Genomic DNA, 22,471 nt, shown 5'->3' on the forward strand with positions numbered 1-22,471 from the left:
GCATTTTCTGAAACAGGGGCTGCTTTTCTCACCCTTCATTTTGTCTGCATCAGTTTATCATCTCAAACGGTCCTATCGGCCAACCAACTTTGCACCGACTTAGAACATGAACCATGAAAAGGCTATGCACATTAAGGGGCTGACCACTCTGGGTGTGTCATTAAATATACCAAATATTTGAAAAATCGAGCAGCAAATATAGTCATCTGATTTTTTGGGGCTCCCTATGGACTGCAAAAGCATCGGAAAAAGCAAATGCATGCCTTTTATTGCGGGCTCATATTACCACAGTCATGTTCAATATAGCTTTGAATGGCTGCCAGCAGTTATTAGGCACCTCAGTGCTTGTACTGCGGAAGGAGACAGTGAGTGCAGGCATGTATAACCAAAGAACACATACTATGTCCTGTGACAGTGGTTCCTTTCCCCTCACGGTATGCTTCACTGCAATGAACTGCATATGCTCGACTGCGTCGTATCGCTGTATTGCGGAGAAGCTGACATAAGAAACTGGCATGTGGCAAGCCATTGGTGAGGATGACCAAAATGGAGTCGGCACCATTGCTGACAGCAACGAATCCTTTGAATGAAAAACACGGAACCGAACAGCAGGAACTCTCTTAGCAAATGTCCAAACAGCTAGGCCTAGCATTGTAGAGTGCGTGCCAGCACAAAATGACCACATTGAGCACACGACCACAAATAAGCACATGACCACAAATGAGCACATGACCACACACCTAACACTATTTGGCCAAACACAAATGGCTACAATGACCACAGTGGCTACTGCTGCCAGCTGATTGGCACGTGAGAGTGCCAGTTTGAGGATGCGTGATAATCAAAATGGTGGTGGTGGTGGCTTTGATTAATGCCGTTCCGAACCTGCAGTCATGGCACAGTTGCAAAAGATCGGACAGCAGATGGTGTCACTGTCAGAAATTTCAGTCATCCTGATACACTAGCTCTATGGGGTACATGGCAGTGCCATGAAGGTGCCTGTATTATCAAGCATGTCAGAAAAATCAGTTGTTCACTGTATTCAATTTCAGAACTGAATTAGTAGAACATTCACAATTTTATTCAGTGATAATTCAGTATTTGCACACCACTAAACACATTATGATAAAGAAAATATGCACCTCAAAATTTGGACAAAGAGCTCATATTAACACACGTAGCTGTTTATCGGGTGACCGCTTTTCACTGCCTAACAAATGTTATCACCCAGCACAGAACGTGCCTGCACGTATCAGAAGCTTCTCGAATATTATTGATGGTTCTATGTGCTGTCTGTTGTCACCGAAGCTTGTGTAATCTGATTGCATGTGCGACGTGAATTGTGTAGAACTTTCTGGAAGACATGTGGGCACCAGCGATTACTCTGGAGCCTTCTATTACTGATGTATAAAAGCCAACGCGCTTGATCGACAGAGCAGATTTTCGACAATTGCAACTGTGTTCGCCGATTTAGTTTCACCATTTACAGTTTTGCTACTGTGTTTGTGATCGTCACTACTATATGAGTTCTGCTGGAGGTGCTTTGATTTCATGTACTGAATCCCCCAACAAGTCGTGATGCAAGCCCGGACTGCGAAGGTAGCACCACCGTTATACCGGACCATCGAGCAAGCCGCAGACTACAACACCTGCCACCAGAACACAGACTTCTACCCGAGACAACCAAGAAGATCGTGGCCAAGCCAACAACCCCAATGGCAGCCCTAGTGTCCCTCACCGTGCTGCAACATCCCAGGGAGCCACCGACCTTTCGGGGATTATCATTTGAAGACCCGGATAACTGGCTGGAAATACGAAAGGGTTGCTCAATTCAAGAGCTGGAACTCCGACGACAAGCTGCAACCCGTGTACTTCGCCTTAGAAGATGCGGCCAGAATGTGGTTTGAGAACCAGGAATTGACCCTGACTACATGGGACCTACTCTGCAATAGCTCAGCTTCCTAAAGACTTTCATGAGCGTCCTGCGCTGTGGGGATGGGTCTGCACAAAGCTCACCGCACAAGCGACAGTCAGGAAAGGGCACGACACTCCTCCACTCCGCAACGCACAAAGGCGCTATGGCAGGGTTCGTCAGCTCTCCGACACGGCACAGAGAAGGCTCCAGAGTCAGATGGTCAACAAACACGGGTTCAATCACCCAAGATACAGCACAGTGCGACATTCACGGCACTTACGGGCAAAGGCTCACCACAAGACTGATCAAGTACGCGCGCCCATTGCACTAGGGCTAACCAGGAAGCGGTCCACCAAGTGTGAGAACTAGAAGTTGCGAGAGTAAAGGTCCAATGTAACCACCTTGTTGTGGGCCTGTGGGCATCTGCCGCTGCGATAAAGCGCTCAGCCGAAGAGAGCTCGGGTGAAGAGGGCGCCCGGGGGCCACCACTGGCATGTCATGGCATGTACCAGCAACACTTGTTCGCACAGCGATTAGACCCTGGGAGGAAGAAGCACGGTTTGCGAAGGAAATTAGCTTCGGCAAAGTAGCAGTGTTCGCCATGTTACGGCGGCGGTTCTCGGAGATCGAGCTAGGCAGAACGCACAGGCTGGTGAACGAGGCGCGGGAGGGCACCTCGATCCCCACAATTTCCCCTCCCAAAGACCACAGCCAGCCGGAGAAACCGCAACGCCTGTCTGACCAACCGCCACCTTTATTTCCGGCATTTAATCCAGAAAACTCAAGTCCATAGCCGGTGGACCGCAAGCATCTTCATCTTCCGCGGCCATGTTAACTGCCCGCTTGTGCCAAGAGTCCACCTCCTTCGCGGAAGGGGTCGATGCACTAATAGCCACCGCAATGGCCGCCATGAAGTTTGGGTCAGCCGCGAGGGCTGCAGACCGAGTGCAGCCATTCGGCGGCGAAAGCAGGCTGTGCAGCTGGACCCTTTTTACCTTGTTTTCCACTTTGGCCTTGTGCACCAGCGACAAGCTATGTGTCGCCTGGTGCATGACAAGCACCCCACACGTGTTGCCGATGGTTCCACCGGCATTGCTGCAGCACCAGTCGCCTGGGTCTGGTCTGAGAGTGTGTGGCCCCGGAAAGGGTGGGGGTGGTCCCGTAACACCATTCCGATTTCCACTTTCCGTTGACATCGCCAACGCCGAGTGGAGACAAGCGCCACACAAGCCTCCTGACTTTGCTGGAAGGCCTGCGATGCCACATACCGATAAGACAGCTGCTTCTTGTGGCCAGCAGGAGTAGAGGGTGCATGGGCAGGTGCTGGCCTGGGTGACTTCTGGGCCAGCTTGGAGGAGCAATGCAAAGCCTTGATGTCACGAGCAGGAGCCACTGTGCAGAGCTTCGGCTTTGAGCGGCGATACGCAGGGTACGGCCACTTTTTTGAGGGCATCACAGAAGTCACTAGCGGACAAGCGAACAAGGAAAGTGATGCGATGAGGGTCAGGCAATGCATAAAGGAAAGTGCAGCCTCTGATGTGCCACCGAAATGACCCAATCAGAGTAGTCCTTGGGGATAGATGGGAAGGAGCATTGGGCCAATAAGGATGCGTGCTTCCTTCCGCTCCAGTGTACTTAGTACTTAGAGAGGTAAGCCCCCAGCCTGGTACGTAATCGTGGTCAGGGGGGGAGTTCTCTCACCTCTGGCTGGCATTTAGCACGGGCCGGAACTGCACAAGAAGGTATATTGGGCTAAAAAAGCCCGTCACCGCTTCAACGTGCGCACACCAACCGTTGATTTTCTCCATTTACCACGGTGGTAGGGAATAACGTCCATCTACCTGCTGGAAAGGGGAAATTGCTTAGTCGTGTCACTAAAAGGCTGGGTCGGCACTCGAGGGCATATTAAGTCAGAAGGGCCTGTCACCGCTTCAATGTGTGCCCTTGCACTGTAGCTGCATTTCTCCGTTCACCTGCGTGGTAGGGAATGAAGGCAGGCTACGAGCTGGCGGGAGAAAAGCTGCTTAGGTGCGTTTCCGCCGGTTCTACCAGTGGCGTGGCCTGGGGCCAGCCGTGTCATGGTTTGCCTGCGATTCGTTGACCGCTTCCCCTTCTCCCCAGTCGCTGCTTCTGGCAATGAAAGGTTTGACGTCCGAGACGTGAACTGGACCACCGACTAGCCTTCCTTGGGAGTCAGCCAGCTTGTATAACAGACGGGACATTTTGGTCTCCACTTGGTATGGGCCCAACAACCTGGTCGACAGGGATGCAGTGATGCCTTTGGCAGCATCACTCAAGATATGGTTGCGTCTGAGGACAAGATCGCCGACACTGTAGTGCACGTCCCTATGAGACCAGTCGTATTAAGCCTTCTGTCCAGCTCGCGCTTTTGCCAGGTTGGAACAGGCCAGATCAAGGGCTGCGTCCATCCGTGGCGCATGCCCTGCTGCGGTCCGCGGAATGCGATAAATGGAGTTTGGCAGCTCCCGCCCGAAGTTGAGGAAAGTCGTCGTGTACCCAGTCGAACGGTTCACCGTAGATTGCAAGGATACGCCTATCTCGTTAAAACAGACATCCCAATCCCTGTATTGCAGGGCAAAGGCTGCGAGCAAGGGCTTGAGGTTCCGGTTAATGCACTCTGTCGGGTTGGCCTGCGGGTGATATGTGGTTGTCTTGCGATGCTTAATGCCAAAGGCAGCACATGCATCCACGAACACCTTGGCCATGAAGTGGGACGCGTTGTCCAATATAAGCTCCGGCACAAAGCTGAAGCAGTTAAAGAACTCGGTCAACCTGTCCCAGATTGCCCGTGCCATTAACTTCCGAAGGGTAAAAAGTTCAACCCATTTCGTGAAGTAAGCTGTGACAGCCTGGAGAAAAACGTAGCCTCGCCAGCTTCTGCGAAAGCATCCCATAATGTCATAGGCGCACGACTTGTCAGGGTAGCTGGCTGTCGATTGGCTGCATGATCCCGGGGGGTCTGCCCACGCGACGTTTCATCCATTGGCCCACACGGCATGAGCGGGCATAGTGAAGAGTGCCACGCTTCATGCCTGGCCAGGTAACAGAGCAGCACAACTTTTGGACAGTCTTAAGACCACTCGCATGTCCGGCCAACCGCGAGTCGTGGAAATAGCTCAAGGTGGCTTTTCTTAGACTGCAGGGTATCACCACCTTGAAAGACTCCTGGGGAGCCTCCTCAGATGGGATGTGCAGGAGAACTCCATGGGCATCAAGCACTTACATGTCCAACATGCCAGCAACAATACCAGCGGTATCGCACTCGGCGTCAACAGCAATACAAGCTGCACGAGCGCCTGGCGGCTTCGCTCAACTCTGTGAGCCCTTCAATGTTAAATGGATCGCTCTGGTGCGCCTTTAGTAGTTCTTGCCTGCTGAAGATGATACCAGAGGAAGTAAGGGGGTCCACCAGGTAAACGTCCTCTCCAGAGGTTGGCAATGTGGGTTGCGCTTCGCTATCGGGGGTCGCGCCACTCGAGCCATTGAAGACAAACGCTCTTATCTCTACTTGGTGCAAATGCTCAGGGGAGCGATGAACCAAAGGGTCAGACGCCAAAACAGGGGCGCGCGACAGGGCTTCAGCCACCACATTCGAACTCCCTTTCCGGTAGCGCACAACAAAGTTGTACTGGGGCAGTGTCAATGCCCAGTGCGCAAGGCAGCCCGAGGGCTCAAGCAAGCGCTTAAGCCAGGTGAGTGGCATGTGGTCCCACCCTACCACAAATGGCACTGCGTTGATGTAGCAGTCGAACTTCCGGAGAGCAAAAACTATAGCGAGACACTCCCTTTCGGTCACACTGTAGTTGCACATGGCGGCAAGTGACCGGCTGGCAGAGGCAACTGGTTGGAGAATGCCATCGTGCTCTTGAAGCAGCACAGCCCCAAGACCCGGGTCACTTGCATCAGCTTGGACAACGAACTCCCTGTTGAGGTCGGACAGCTTCAGTTCGACTGTGGCCACTAGAGCTCAGAATGGTGCATGAAAGGCACCCTCCTGCTCAGGACCCTAGCTCCATCATGACGACTTTTTCACCAGTGTGGTCAAGGGCGCTTGGAGAGTGGCAAAATTTGGGATGAACTGTCTATATTAGTTCACCATTCCCAAAAAGTGCCTAAGGCCCTGAATGTTTGCCGGCATTGGGTATTCGCGAATAGCTCGGACTTTCTCTATGCACGGCAGAACATGACCCCTGTTGATAGTAAAGCCCAATAGGGAAATGTGAGTCTCAGCTATTTGAGCTTTCTTCTGCTTTAGAGTCAACCCGCCTGCATGCACAACCTCTCGAAGACGTCCACCAGGTGGCGGAAGTGCTGCTCGAACGTTCGAGAGAAGATGACAATGTCATCGAAGTGTGCCAGCACATAGGACCACTTAGCATCCCCAAGAACACGGTCACTCCAGAGCAGCTCCAGAGCAGCGAAATGGGATGTGGGTAAACTCATTTTTCACCGCATCAGCCGCAGCGCTGGATTAAGAGGGGGGCTAAGGGAGCTGCAGCCCAGGGCCTCACTTCGGACCGTAGGAGAAGGGGGCCCATTTATTCTAACCTGCTTACTATTGGAACCATGGGCAACAGAACTTCGAGCGACATGTATGAAGCGAGAAAACCAGAAAGAGCAGACGGGGCCCCACGCCTAATGTAACAGCATGCGTTTAGCCTGATCATTTGGGGAGGGCTTGTCGAGCTGCAAAAACAGGAATCCCCTGCCACCCCCCCCCCCCAGTGGCCCCCTATTTCTCACGAAGCGACTTGCGTTTGCTTGGAAGAGTTTTCGTGGTTTCCTGTCAGTCCATCTGTCCAGTGCTGTCTGGAGAGGAGGGGCACGGGGGAAACACCTAAAACATGTAATGTGGGATGAGGACCTAAATCTCCCTTGCCCCTCGTCACCACCACGCCACCCTCCACTTCTCAAATAGTTCCGCCGCTGTCGTTCTCATAAAAAGGATGTGCTGCAGTACCCAACAGTGCCTCCCATTCGACTTTTCTTTACCGTGATAATAATTTGGGCGGGAAAGAATGAGTCCGATTGCAGATGATGATGAGTCTGATGGCAGAGTCTAGGCAGGAAAGGAAAGAAAACGTCCCACGTGCTTTTGTCCACGTGCCATGGGGCATGGAACGTTCATTGTTCGGGCTAGGGTTGTGGAAGAGTGAAGGGGAAGTTGGAGAGCTGGACACAAAGGCCTGTCTCCAGGGCCCATTCCTGCCTAGTGGCTGCGCACCCTCGCGCACGCTCGACGGAAAAAGTAGGTCAGACTGGCCGCCGAACTTTCCAGAAAGAAGTAGAAAAAGATGAATCAGCGGCGACGGAGGGCGCATAACTTCGCCCGTGCTAGGAGTCGTCCTCTCCCCTTGATTCTCATGCTCGGCGTCGATGGGGCGAAAGAGTAATAGAGAACCTCCCAGAACAGATGATTGCTCCAAGCCAATAGGAACATGAGACCGGTACGGGAGAAGGAGTGAGTTTGTACAGAGAAGGAGGGAATTTGTACAAGGAACTCAATGCTTATGTGAACGCCTGCTTTGGCGCTAGTAACAGACAGACACGGCACGCGTCTATAAAAGGAAGTTGATCGCTGGCTGCGATTCAGCCCCGAGCTGCCGGTTAAGCTTGCATAAGCCAGCCCGCTGAGAGGCTCCCGGGGGACGCACCACTCTCGGCCAGCCACGGACCATTCAGGCAGCATACGCCGGTCATCGGGACGGCCACCGTTGGACACCTGCGGTCGCGTCGGACTGACGAAGTGCCCGGTAAACAATTAGCATCCATTCATGCGAAAATGCTCGGTCGGAAGCATCAAAGTGGTGCGTCCAAATGAAAGGCGAAGTTAGAAAAAGAAGAGCGTGAAAAGAAGCTACCAAAGATGACAAAGTACCTACTGAATGCAGCTTCCGTGGAGCAGAAGTTGGGAGCGAGGCCTCTGTGGCACAGCAGGCTGAGCAGTTGGTGACAACTTACAAAAATGATTTGGAGCCAGCATTTCCCGCTGAAATCGTTCAGTTTGCAAACTTTGTGCACAACTCTGTGCGCCAGGACACGAGTCCCCTGGGAGTAATGAAGTTGCTGCACGAAAAGAAAGCTTATTGATGTGTTTCCGAACCTTTCTATTGCTTTGCGAATGTACTGAAGCATACCCGTGGCAAACTGTGAGACCGAACGATCGTGTTCAAGTTTTCGCTGATAAAAAATCGCCTTTGTTCAAGCCCCCTTGACAACAAGGTGAACTCGCTTGCTATCATGTCTATTGAAAGTGACCTCCTCCGCGATCTATCCTTCGATTAGACTATATCTGATTTCACCAAAGCGAAGGCGCGAAAGATGTCATTTTAAAATAGGACTGTTTGCGCTATACATGAATAGTTTCAATAAGTACTTTGTGTCACCTCCCAGCCTCCACGTTGCCAATGAAACGCTGAGCAGTGTAATTTAAGAAATGCAAATCTTCGTTGTTCGTCTCGTTTGTTCTTGTGATATTTAGCGTGCTTATAAAGAACTGTATTTTTGTTGTTTTTGATAGTGCCACATTTATTTGGTGCCGGCCTTGCTTGTCTTACCGTTAACGAAAATATTTTCAAATAATGTTTTGTAATTACAGTTGGTAATTTTCATCTGTATTCTAGTGCATTTTTATGGTTTTTGTATTGCATTTTAAGTATAGTATGTATCAATTGCATATTTATAGAGTAACGTGTATAACGATTACTGCAGTCTGATGCTTGAAATTTGATAAAGAATTTTTTGGATACAACCATGCATCTCCTCAGGGGATTAAACTTAGTGATGCAAACAAAGCCTAGCTTCAGAAGGATCGACATCTGAGCAGTGTTGTCTTTTCTACGTTCTTGTTTGTCTTGAGTGCACTAAACTTTTCCTTAAAGCCTAGCCTTTACTGAAAACAGAATGCAGATTAATCACAAAGTGAACATATGTGTTGGTGATTACAACATCACGCGTTTCAAGAAACTTTTGTTGTTTTCCTTATAATAATAACAATAATAAAAATCCCGTTGATCGCACTTCGTTCTTTTTAATTTGGTGGAATTAAAATGAAACATGGCATATTTCCAGTAGCTTAGCAGGCGACAGGGGGGGAGGGGGGGAGGGGCAGTCAGTATAGGGAAAAGGGGCCTGCATGCGCATTAGCCCAGGGCCCCCATTTTTCTTAATCCGGCCCTGATCAGCCGGCTACATCTGATCCTGCAGGTAGCCGCGGCTAGCATCCAGAGTGGTGAAGTAGCATGCATCGCCTAGATCAGCCACAATTGAGTCCATGTTAGGCTGTCAAGATTTTCTTGAGGTGGCAGGTATTTCTCTCCATATGGGCCTTGGTGGATGGTCACTGCACTCTGACCCATATGGGCTCGTCAAATTTAGAAAGGCACCGAAACACGCAATAGTGTCAGATGCTGGACACCAACCCTTGTCAGTCTGTAAGACAGCGTTGCAATGCGATGAGCAAGGCCAAGAGCCTGATGAAAATGTGGCGAGCTCCCTACAGGCACTTTTTGCAGATGTGCAGCATGTATGCCACAATACCACGGAGAGTGGCGAGTGTAGTCTAGAGAACCTTTGGGAGGAACAGAAATCGAAACTTAACATCCTTGCAGACCATAACCATATATTTACCACTCTGCCAGGTTGCACGTCCCTGGTGGTTCACAAAATAGACACAGGCAGCCACCCACCAGTTAGATGCGAGCTGTGCCCGGTTAACAGCCAAAAAAAAAATCCTTGATGGGTGTATTCAAAATTTGCTGGACCAAGACCTCATTGAGCCCTGCTGCAGTTCTTGGGCCAATGCCCCTGTATTAGTAAAGAAGAAAACAGGTTGACTACAGACCCTTAAATGCAATCACAACTGTTCCAGTGTATCCCATGCCCCGCACAGAATGGGTACTGGCTCAGCTCGGCCGCGCTAAGTGGTTCACGAGCCTCTACCTTGCTCAGGGCTTCTTTCAAGTGTCGGTTGCTCCTGCAGATGTACCAAAGACTGCATTTCTGTGCCACAGATGAGTGTTTCAACTGAAGCGAATGCCATTTGGTATAGAAGGTGGGCCGGCAACATTTCAGTCTCTCATGGACAAAGTGTTGGAAGGCATAAAACACTACTGCATGGCATTTTTTGATTATGCGCTCATTTATTCAGAAACTTTTGAGGACCACCTAACACCTATCGATCTGGTACTGCAGAGAATTGGCTCTGCAGGTCTGACAATCAATCTCAGCAAAGTTACATGCTGCGAACAGGCATTAAAGTTCCTTGGACCTGTAATCTCTCCAGGCAAATGTCAACCTGACCCGGACAAGGTGCAAGCGGTTCCAGAGTTCCCATGCCCCAAAATAGTCAAGGAGCTCCAAATGTTTTTCGGCCTTGTGGGATACTACAGAAATTTTATCCCCTGGTTTTCTGACAAAGCCAGACCCCTGACAGCTCTCCTCAAGAAAGGGGCCCATTGGGTTTGGGGTGCTGAACGACAGACAGCATTTGAGACTCTGAGGCTAACGCTGGCAAGAGACGTGGCTGTGGTATTGCCTGACTGGACAGGCCCTTTGTGATTGAAACATATGCCAGTGGCACTGGCATATCAGTGGTGTTGTTGCAGGAAGTCGAAGGTAAACTCAGGCCTGTATCATTTTTTATAAGCAGGACCCTCAGCGCTGCTGAAAAGAACTATACTGTCCAAGAATGGGAAGGCCTCGCTGTGGTGTGGGCTGTTGATAGATTTCGACCATATGTAGAATTCACATCATTTGAGGTGCATTGTGACCATGCATCATTGGCTTGGATGTTTACAAGTGAGCAGACATCGTGCAGAGTGCGACGTTGGGTGTTGAGATTACAAGTGTTCAAGTGTCAAGAAAGGCATCGCAAAGGACGGGCCAACATCCCAGCGGATGCAGTAAGCAGGTGCCCCATGATGTGTCCCCACTCACTGACACTGCAAAGTTCCAGTTGGAACAACGCAAGGATCCACTGCTGCTGCAGCTGCTGCAATAATTAGTCTGGCCTGCTACCTGATGAAGTTAAAGAGTCCAAGAGGCTAAAGGACCTAGCTGATGACAGCGAAATCCTGAACAATGGTATCCTTATGTACGCGGTCGGTGAACGTAAAGTCACCTGGTTTCCCCAACACTTACGGGACATGGCACTGAAGATGGAGCATGACGACCCCCTAAGTGGACATTTAAGCTTTTTTATAAATTGGAAACATGTGAACAGCCAGTTCACGTGGCTCAGTATCCGCTCCGACATCTTCTGTTACATCCGCAGCTGCCAGCAGTGCCAGGCTTTCAAACCTCACCGGCAGAAACCAAAAGGACTGATGGAGAGTTCATGGGCCATCTACCCAATGCAGCAGCTAAGTGTGGACCTTATTGGGCCACTGCCCACAACCCCTCGGCGCCACGTGTACATCCTGGTGGTGCTGGACAAGTTCACAAAGTTCGTGGAGCTTTTCCCATTACGTGCACCTACCTCCAATTTGATCATCGATAAAATGATCGTTTTTTGCTGGCGTGGTGTCCCTAGCTCCATCTCTAGTGACAATGGCAAACCATTCATAAGCAAACTGTGGAAAGGCATTCTCCAGCAGTGGGGAATCAAGGAGAGCCACACAGTCCCACACAGACCAGCAGGACAGACTATGGAACGCCATAAAGCAACGGTTAAACAATGCCTGGTGGGCTACTGCACTTCCCACAGGGACTGGGACAAAAGGCTGCTCGAAGTGGCGTCTGCAATGCGCACATCTGAAAGTGTAGTTATTGGCTTTACGCTTGCCTTCTTGGGCTATGGGCGGTGTTAGATACGGGACCTTTTCCTGAGCCTCCTTCGAGTTCACCAGACCACACCGAATCGCGTCACACTTAATTGAGGAGCGCAGAAGCACATCTACCACGTTTCCGAGGCACAGCACATCCAAACAAGTTGGCGTCCCCCACCTCGTGCGCCTTTATGTGGAGCTATTGTACCACTGCTTGACTCTTCCTGAACATGTAGCAGAGCCTGGCACGGTTCCAGGTAACCTGGGTCCTGAGGAAAGCTGCTTTGCAGCTCTGAAAGGTCGCTTGAAGACAACCTGTCTCCCCCCATCCGCCTATTGTGACGGCAGTTGCAGACCAGGAAGGCAATACCACAAGCACGTAATCCCTCGGAATATTAGAGCCCAAGGAGCGACCCTCTGCGCCAGGTGTGACTTAAATTCACACGGGTGCCTACCATTGGCCGAAAATGACGCCACCTGAGCGGGCTCGCCGATTGGCTGAACGTGACGTGACTTCGAGACACCGAAGGGGTTAAAAGCCAGAGACCGGGAGCAGCAAGAGAGCATTCCTTCAGTCATCTCTTTAGAGTGTCTTGCCACGGGCCGCAGCATCCGAGTTGCTGCCGGCCCGTAATGACCTTATGACTTAATTTCTTTGTACTCTCACTGTAAAAAATGTAAATAAACCTTCAGTTTTCATCTCAAAGTCCTCCTCAACCTCGGCCAACTCCCGCACCCAACGGCAAGGTCCAAAATCTGGGGGACAGCAATTGGGATTGTCCTCCAGATCCAACAGCAGGAACTACAGAACCTGTGGAGCCATCACAATCAGGCAGCTGGCACCAAGGTGCCCCCTTCTGCGCCTCATGCCCTAGCTGCTGAACTGGATGTGTACCTTTGAGATAACTGGGCCTTTGCACAGGACCACCAAAACTTGGCAAATGCCAGCCAGGCAAAGTATTACAACAAAAAGCGCACTCCATCTACCTTCCAGGTTGGAAACTTGGTTCTCCAGGACATGCACCCACTAAGTAAGGCAGCCATTAGATTCACAGCTAAGTTTTCCCCTTGACGCACAGGGCCATTTAGAGTGACTGCGCGCATTGGACACAATACCTACAGACTCAGAGACCCAGCTACAGGGAAACAGAAAGGCCTTGCTAATGCAGACCAGCTGAGACCTTATGTGCCTTGGAAGCCCTGTGCACAGGATAAAAGGGGGCGGGGGATCTGTGAGGGTACCAGGCCGACGCCAGGTGGCGTAGAGTCGGAGGCACGAGACGGTAGCCAGCTGTGTAGAGTAGCAGGCACGAGACGATAGGCGACAGTGTGTGGCGAGCAGGGACAACATGGAAGGCGTGTGTGCGTGGTTGGCATGTGGGGAGTGCGCGACTACAAACTGAGTGAAGTAATTGGAGGAGCAAGTCACGTGCGGTGCGGCGGGACAGTATGCCATCCAATAAACACCTTTCTTGATCCTCTGCCTCCGCTTGCTCAAGGATCAAGAAAGGTGTTTATTGGATGGCGTGGACAGCCTAATCAACACAGTCAAAAAGACTGAAGAAAGGACAAAGCGGAAGGACACAACGTCAAGAATCGTCAGGTTTTTTAGACAGAATGACCTCAGACTGCTACAACAGGATAAAGAAGGAGGGTTTGTGGTAATGCCGTCGGGGCGTTTCTACGAGAAGGCGGCGGCTGCTGTGAAAAAGAACTCCAAGCCTGTGCCAGTGAAAGGCGCAAGGATAAAGGCGAAGGCCATTTCTATGTGCTAGGAGATGGAACTGCACAAACTGGCTACCTCAGTCAACAAAAGCAAAGGTGATGGCTTAATCGTGTTTTTTACGGCCAAGACGCACAAAGAAAATATCCCGTTCCGGTCTATCGTGAGTGAAAGAGGAACTTGGCAGAACGAAGTAAGCAAGTTTTTGCAGAAATGTTTATCGCATCTGAAAGTGGACGACCTGTTTGAAACAAAGAACTCGGAAGCTGTTACTAGGTTTATAGAGTCGAATGACGATATTGGCCATGCTTTTTCCATTGACATAGAAGATTTGTTTTATTCTATCCCTCACTCTGCATTGTTTCAGGCTGTTCAGAAATGTATTGAAGTTAATGGCGAAGTGTCTTTTTCGGAATTCTACCGGATTGACTGTTAATAGTTTTTTAGCGTTGCTTGAGTTTTACCTCAAATCTACCTTCATCCAGTTTAATGAAGACTATTACGTGCAGAAACAAGGTATGTGTATAGGATCTTGCATTGCTCCTATCTTGTGCAATGTTTATTTATCGGAATTTGACAGAGCGGTAAACGAAGGGATCGATCGTGACCAGGTTGTTACCGTGTTCCGTTATGTTAACGATTTTCTTGTACTTTTAAAAAAGCAAGCCAGTTACACATATGACGACGCCATCGCAGGTGTACTAAACGTTTTTCAACGCCTTGGCAAAGGCTTAACATTCACCCATGAGCTAAGAAAGGATAATAATATTCAGTTTTAGACAACGCTATAAGCTTCTGTGACGACCATGTGTGCTGGAAATATAACCCAAGATCCCAAAAGAATTTGTTGCCCTACGATTCGGCTCATTCGAGAACAGTAAGGCGGGCAATAGCCACCCAGTGTATCATATCAGCCTTAAGAAAGTCCTGTACGCACAAAATACAGGAAAACTCTGACAGGCAGATTGTAAGGTTGGAAGAAGCAGGTTTCCCGCAATCAGTCATTTCAGCAGTAGTGGAGGCAGTGCTTAAGAAGATAAAGACGGAAGGCAATGTTACTGAAGACGCAAGGGAGCGCAAAAAATAGGAAACGTAAAGTTATGCGTTATGTTCACAAGACTTCCCACAACTTAAGAAAGGTTGTGAAACGGTATGGAGTTGAGATAGCGTTCTTGGCTCCCGGCAAGCTCGCTGGGCTATGCTCGCGCATAGGAAGAAGTAAAAATAACTTCCAAGGGTGCGGAACAAAGCACTCCATTTCCCATGTAGATTGCAGTGTTGCAGTAGTTTATCAGATACCTCTATCATGCAGCAAAGTTTACATAGGCAAAATAGGAAGGTGTGTGAATGTGCGCTTGCGTGAGCATGAATTGTCAATTAGAAATAAAATGAATGGGCACCTGCCTGTCCATTGCTTGGCGTGCACGTGCAAGCCGATCATGAAGGAAGTAAAGATTTTGTGCCGCTGCCGAGATAGTTGAGCCAGAGAGCTACTCGAGGCGTGCCATATTGGAAAGAAGGGACAAGAATGTGTCAGTGACACCCCAGTTTATTTACACAACAGTGAGGTGAGGTTTATTGACGAGCGTAGGTAGGTCGCGTTTTGCTTATACAAGGTTTTACTTTTCTTATATCTTGCCTTTTTTCGCGCACGCACAGTGGTGTATGTCGGGGGTGTACTTATATGTGGTCATTGCGGAATAAACATTAGTTGCAAGTCTGTGCCCGTCCATGTCCCATGCTATCTTTGTGGTCCGTTTGTTCGCGCAGTTAAACAATGTTCGCCTATAGAGGAGTATGTAAGGAAGTGCCAAGTCTGCCAACTTGTACAATCATCAGCTCAGCCTATACCTCTGCACCTCTGGCCATACCCGTCAAGGTGTTGGCAAACAGTGCATGTTGATTATGCGCAAAAGGGTAGTCGCAACTTTCTTGTCTTAATGGATGCATACTCTGAATGGGTTGAAGTTTGGTATTTGTCATCGACTACCACCTCTCAGACTATTGGTAAGCTTCAGTGCCTTTTCGCAGCGTACAGGTTTCCCGAAGAGATTGTAAGTGATAACGGCCCATAGTTTGTGCCGCAGGAGTTTGCAACATTGTCTCGTAATTGTATCAAACATACTAAGACTCCCCCGTATCACGCAAGCTCCAATGGAGCAGCCAAGCGTCTAGTTCAAACAACAAAGAAGGCTCTTTTAAAGCAAGAGTTGTCTCTTGCTTTACGTGGAACGTGGAAAGCAACAACCCTTGCAGGAAGGATTAGACAGTTTTTTTGTCTTACAGGAATACCTCTCATTTTGTGACTGGGAAGACCCCAGCCAAGCTGTGTTTGAAGCGACAGCTGTGAGTTAAGTTGTCATTTCTTAAACCAAGTTTTGTGCACGTGTGATAAACAATGGTGCACTAAGCAGCAAAGAGACAAGGATAAGGGCTGTGAACGTGCGTTTGTCGTAGGTGAAAGAGTGTTTGTGAAGTGCATGCGTAGTGAGGGCACCGCTAGGGATGATGGCATAGTGCAAGTTATGAACCCAGCGACCTATCTCGTGCGCGTGTGGGGTCAAGTTCGATTTGTGCACGCCGATCACCTCCGCCCCCTTTTGTGCACAACCAGCCTCGCTTTCACAGCATGTATCTCCGTCGAGTGAGCAGTCTGGAGACATCGGTAGGGCTAGTAATGGAGACCGTATGCCAAGAACAGACAAATGCACCAGTTTCGCCGCCTCCTTTGACAGCCGATTTGACTGTGTCACCTGATGCTTCAGAGGATTCGCAGGAGTCCTCACTGTCAGCCAACGACGACGCTGTGGTGCCTCCACGCCGTAGCCAGCGTACGCGTTGGCCACCCGATTGGTTCAGACCATCAGACTTCAAGAAATGACTGTATAATGTTGTCTAAAGGTGGACAAGATTTGATAGTGCGAGCGCCTAGCGAGCCACTGTTGTGATAGTCATTCCATGCTCCTGATAAGCTGCGCACAACACGCTAGCAGTGGGCGATAAGAATGTGATGCTCTGTGAAATAAAAAGCTAGTTTTCTGCTGGACCTTCGTTGTTGCTCATCGTAGTTATTACAAAAACTACTATCCTTACTTTTCGTGTAGCTGTCTACTAATTTGCTATCGTAATCTATGCTTCGCCTTCTGGGCAAAACTGCGACTTTTTAAATTTTTATCGCAACTTTAGTGCATTTGGAGTAAAATTTTTTTTTTTCCAAATGAGAGAAAGTTGTATTTGTGTTTGAAAGAATGAGGTGCACAGTACTGTAAAGGACTTTCCTTTTTTTAGGTCCTGGGAAACGGGTGCGCGTTACAATCGAGGGCGCATTAGAATCGAGTAAATACTGTACTTGTAAAGAAAAACTTCTCACCTCTCTGCGCCAACTACTTTGTTGTTATTTCTTCAGCACTGCGTCCAGAAGTACTGCATGCCCTACATGACAATCCGACCACTGGGCACCTCAGATTCTCCCGTACACTATCGAGGATACAGGAAAGGTATTACTGGCTGTGCTGACCGCCGACGTCGCCTGCTAGGTCAAAACATGCCGAGACTGTCAACGATGAAGACACCACTGACAAGGCCAGTGAGATTACTACAGCTGATCGAGCCTCCTTTATGGCCATTTCAACAGATCGGGATGGATTTGTTGGGACCCTTTCAGACTTCAACATCTGGAAAGAAGTGGATCATCGTGGCAACAGACTACTTCACCCGCTTCAATGAAACAAAAGCTCTACCAAAAGGTAGTGCAGCCGAAGTGGCGAAATTCTTCGTCGAGAAGATCCTCCTGCAACATGGTGCCCCAGAAGTCCTCAGGACCGACAGAGGAACAGCCTTTACGGCAGAGCTCATCCAAGCCATTCTGCAATACAGCCAGACAAGCCACACGAGGACAACTGCCTACCAGCCGCAGATAATTGGTCTTACGGAGCAGCTGAACAAGACCCTCGCCAACATGCTAGCAATGTACGTCGATGTTGAGCACAAGACGTGGGATGCGGCCTGGCCATATGTAACCTTCACTTATAACACGGCAATGCAAGGAACAATTCAAATAACGTCGTTCAAGCTGGTTTATGGAAGGAACCCGACGACGACTCTTGACACCATGCTGCCGCACGTCACCGTCGAAGAGAATCTCGACAACGACGCCTATCTCCAGCACGCCGAAGAAGCCCGATAGCTCGCCTGCCTGCACATCAAGAATTGGAAGAGTACTGATAGCCGGCACTACAATCTTCGATGACGATATGTGGAATATCAGCCTGGCGACCGTGTTTGGGTTTGGACCCCAATACGCCGACGAAGACTTGGTAAGAAGTTTTTATGCCCCTATTTCGGACCCTACAAGATCGTCCAACACATTGGCGCACTAGACTATGAGGTCGTGCCGGATGGCATTTCACTACCAACGCGGCGCTGCTCACGATCTGAAATAGTCCACGTTGTGCGACTTAAGCCATTCTACCAGCACTAACGAACTTTGGGACTTTGCATAGCTGTACTACAAGACCTGGTCTTCTTGTGAAACTTAATAAGAGGTACAAAATGAAGATTCTACAGGTCTACGCCCCTACATCCAATCATGATGGCCAGGAAGTCGAAAGCTTCTATGAAGACGTGGAATCGGCGATGGGTAGAGTGAAAACTAAATACACTATACTAATGGGCGACTTTAATGCCAAGGTAGGCAAGAAGCAGGCTGGAGACAAGGCAGTGGGGAAATATGGCATAGGCGCTAGGAATAGCAGGGGAGAGTTATTAGTAGAGTTTGCGAAACAGAATAATATGAGGATAATGAATACCTTCTTCCGCAAGCGGGATAGCCGAAAGTGGACGTGGAGGAGCCCGAACGGAGAGACTAGAAATGAAATAGACTTCATACTCTGCGCTAACCCTGGCATCATACAAGATGTGGACGTGCTCGGCAAGGTGCGCTGCAGTGACCACAGAATGGTAAGAACTCGAATTAGCCTAGACCTGAGGAGGGAACGGAAGAAACTGGTACATAAGAAGCCGATCAATGAGTTAGCGGTAAGAGGGAAAATAGAGGAATTCCAGATCAAGCTACAGAACAGGTATTCAGCTTTAACTCAGGAAGAGGACCTTAGTGGTGAAGCAATGAACGACAATCTTGTGGGCATCATTAAGGAGTGTGCAATGGAAGTCAGTAGTAACTCCGTTAGACAGGATACCAGTAAGCTATCGCAGGAGATGAAAGATCTGATCAAGAAGCGCCACTGTATGAAAGCCTCTAACCCTACAGCAAGGATAGAACTGGCAGCACTTTCGAAGTTAATCAACAAGTGTAAGACAGCTGACATAAGGAAGTATAATATGGATAGAATTGAACATGCTCTCAGGAACGGAGGAAGCCTAAAAACAGTGAAGAAGAAACTAGGAATTGGCAAGAATCAGATGTATGCGTTAAGAGACAAAGCCGGCAATATCATTACTAATATGGATGAGATAGTTCAAGTGGCTGAGGAGTTCTACAGAGATTTATACAGTACCAGTGGAATTGATGACGAGAATGGAAGAGAAAATAGTCTAGAGGAATTCGAAATCCCGAAGGTAACACCGGAAGAAGTAAAGAAAGCCTTAGGAGATATGCAAAGAGGGAAGGCAGCTGGGGAGGATCAGGTAACAGCAGATTTGTTGAAGGATGGTGGACAGATTGTTCTAGAGAAACTGGCCACCCTGTATACGCAATGCCTCATGACCTCGAGCGTACCGGAATGTTGGAAGAACGCTAACATAATCCTAATCCATGAGAAAGGGGACGCCAAAGACTTGAAAAATTATAGACCGATCTGCTTACTGTCCGTTGCCTACAAAGTATTTACTAAGGTAATCGCAAATTGTTGCCTCCGCCGGGAGGCCTTAAAGGCCCAAACACCCGGCATCGGCTCAACCCCCAGGATCCCCCTTTCCCCAGACACAACTAAGCCATGCACGGCTACACGCGGGAGGGTCCAGCCCTTGTGTGCTCAGGTACGTGGTGTCGCAACACACCAAACGCTTGCTGATGCAGACGCCCCTGCGGGGACAATATTATATGCTGCATTTTTACGGGAGATTTTATGTCATTGTTGCTTCTCATTGGTACCAGTGTCGCTAAGAAAATGTCTTCCCTTTCTTTTTTTTTAACACCACAGGGACTGACAGGGATTGTTTTGTTGGCAATGGCAGTAACATTCACAGAGTAGTACATGCCAGCCACTACCAGGGTGTACTAGAGTATTACACTTTGCTACGGTGTTGTACACCAACTAAATAGAGAAGTCTCGTGATGGCCGCTGATAATGTGCACGGCACCATCAGAATGTAGTTTAAAGCACCTACCCCGCAGCTTTGCTCTTTCCAGCACACACAGGCTTACTACATTGTGCATTATGCTTGTGACACATGAAACATCTGCTACACTTGTCCACAACATTATCAAACAAGTTTCACAGGGATTTGTTCATAAGTGCTTACTAACAATGCCATTTAAAGTGTTTTAAAATGCTGTGGGATTGTTTTTAGACTTTTGAAACATGCAAACTGACTCGATGAATAAAAGAGCGCTTTGCTGTACACTTTTGCTATAATGATGCTGAACTATACTAAGAAAAATTTCCGCTTCTCTCAGTGATATGCTCAGCGATTAAAATGTGATACTCGGAACACATGGCTGCTAACACTTCTTGCACCACTGGTAGGCGCTGGGGACATCGAGCTGAGCCATTCTTGTATACGGTGAAGGCAAGAGCCTTTGTGATGCATTGTGACTGAATTTGGATTTCCAGCAATTACTTACCACTCACCGGTAGCACAGAAAGCCCTGACCACCATGCAGTCAGATTATTGAGTTCGAATCGCTGAGCTGTGAAAATCTATTGTCAGATCAAAAAGTGTGGTCATATGTAATACAGCGACATGAAATGACTTGCACTGTTCTGGCACAGTGATTTGTGAGCAGTGTGCTCATGTGCTGAGCATTGAAAGTGACACATGCTGGAGCAGAGACAAAAAGGGGTCTCACTCTTCCAGGTCGATGTCCAAGGCACGATGTGGGTCGTCAGCATTGCGGTCATCATCGTCATCATCAGACAGCCGAGCACCTTCAGGCATCTCAACGGATGTGTTAACCACACCGAGTGGACCAGGCAGTTCCTCCTCATCCGACTCTGAGGCTACTGCTAGCTGGGATGTTTTCTTCCGCCTTTCCTTGCCTGTGCATGCCGCAAGATCACACCATATTGCAGGATCCATGCTGATTCAACAGTAATGGAAGCAGCATTGCATTTTTTTAAATCAGTTTTTGGAACAGTGGAAATATGAGACACACATGCTTACTGCACTACATCAACACCAAAGTGAAATACTAGTGAATGCATATTTTAGCACACACATTAAGCCCTTGTTATAACGAAGTGAATGGGATGGCTAAAAAATTTGATGTAAGCGTTAACTCGATAAAAGCAACTACCTCTTAAAGGGACCTTGAAACGATTTTGATGATTTTCTACAAACCTACTGAGTCAATAGAGTAGGTCCTTCTGATCATTAATTGACGCATCAAAGTACTCTGCGTAAAGCGTGTAATTTATTATAAGGCTTTAAAAATGTACATCGCTGCCGATCGCCGCACACTGCTTGGCTGAATATTCAGCCGCCCCTACCCATATGACGTAAATCACCCAATTGACGTCATGTGGGCGAGCTATCCGATTGGCTGCCCAGGGCATGTAATCGATAATTTTCCACCTTTATGGTGAACAAATTATGTTTGCAATAGTTGGAATGTTAATTTGTTTCTATAAAAAGAAAGTAACAGAAAGAAAATTCACAAGTAAAATTTCTCACTCCATTTAAGCACTTCCGACACACAGCAAGCGTCGACTACTTGTGTTACAACGTGCTCCATTTTGACGAGAGCTCTGCGGTCAGAGTCGGTCTCAGTCTTTTCGCAGGCACTATGATTCGACTTCGTTGCATTGTGGACTGCAAATGTGGCAACTGGCAATATGTCAAGCGGCGACATCGTGTCCCTCTGCAAGGCAGTTGACAAGCGGATTGGCTGCAGCGCATTTAACTGCCACTATCCGAACGGCGCCAGGATTTGTGCGTTTGCGGCCGTCACTTTACAACAGAAGATTACTAATGCAATAGCAAGCAGAAAATTATGGGTGCCAAATGTGTGTCCTAGTCTGAGACTACAGAATAGGACATCAGATCACTGTGATATTGTTACGGAGGGCCAGAAACCTAACTGTGGCTTTATCACGTGAAGATTATTAGGTGCCTTCGCAGTTTCTTTTGTAAGAGAGGTTTCAGATCTGTGGCAGGCACAGCAGCGGTAGGATTAATAGCTTGCAATGTAAGTGACGTGGCCATTTGGTCTGCAAGCACATTACCCTCGATGCCTCTATGGCCAGATACCCAGAGTGTAATAACATGCTGGTTAGATATATACGCTCTACACAGGGCTGTATAGAGCTTAATGAGTACAGGATTTTTGTGTTTAGATTGACTTCAGGGCTTTTACTACGCTTTGGAAGCCTGTAAATATTGTTACAAGAATGAAGGATTAGAAACTGGTGACTAATCACAAAGTATATTTACAAAGGATAATGCAGCACTGGCCAGTTCAGCCGACAGCTCAAGAGCCAGGGAGCGTTCGTCCTCTTCGTAGGGGCGCCCGCATGCATCATCCACAAGAAACACGCAATATGCATGTATCAATATAATAGATTTTGGAAGTTTTGATTTCCTAATATGCTTTATAACTGATAATAGTGCATAGGCCTCAGCCGTAAAGATACTTGTTTCCGAATGGAGTACACCGGATTCCTAGAAGGATGGGCCGACGGCTGCACATGAGACCCCGGCATATGACTTAGAAGTCTCTGTGTAAAACTCTGTGTACTTAGCGTTGCGGAATGATAAATTACAGTAAAAGCTCATTTCACAACTCGTTAATTCTAAATTTTGGACTGAAGTTCTAAGAAATGCATTCTAATGTGTGCCTCTGGTACGTGTTTAGTGACTTCTACA

General features: G+C 48.5%; 1 protein-coding gene across 6 annotated transcripts in view; it reads right to left on the reverse strand.

The window, feature by feature from the left end:
* The window catches only part of g (adaptor-related protein complex 3, delta 1 subunit-like garnet), a 285,419-nt gene that overhangs the window by 104,249 nt on the left and 158,699 nt on the right, over positions 1 to 22,471 (reverse strand). For all 6 annotated transcript variants that reach the window (XM_075671312.1, XM_075671311.1, XM_075671310.1 and 3 more), the window contains exon 23: positions 20,457 to 20,646. In XM_075671312.1, coding sequence (XP_075527427.1) covers positions 20,457 to 20,646 — 190 coding nt within the window. The remainder of the gene's footprint in view (positions 1 to 20,456; positions 20,647 to 22,471) is intronic.

Source organism: Dermacentor variabilis, chromosome 10 (assembly GCF_050947875.1).
Source record: "Dermacentor variabilis isolate Ectoservices chromosome 10, ASM5094787v1, whole genome shotgun sequence".
Classification (NCBI taxonomy): Eukaryota; Metazoa; Arthropoda; class Arachnida; order Ixodida; family Ixodidae; genus Dermacentor; species Dermacentor variabilis.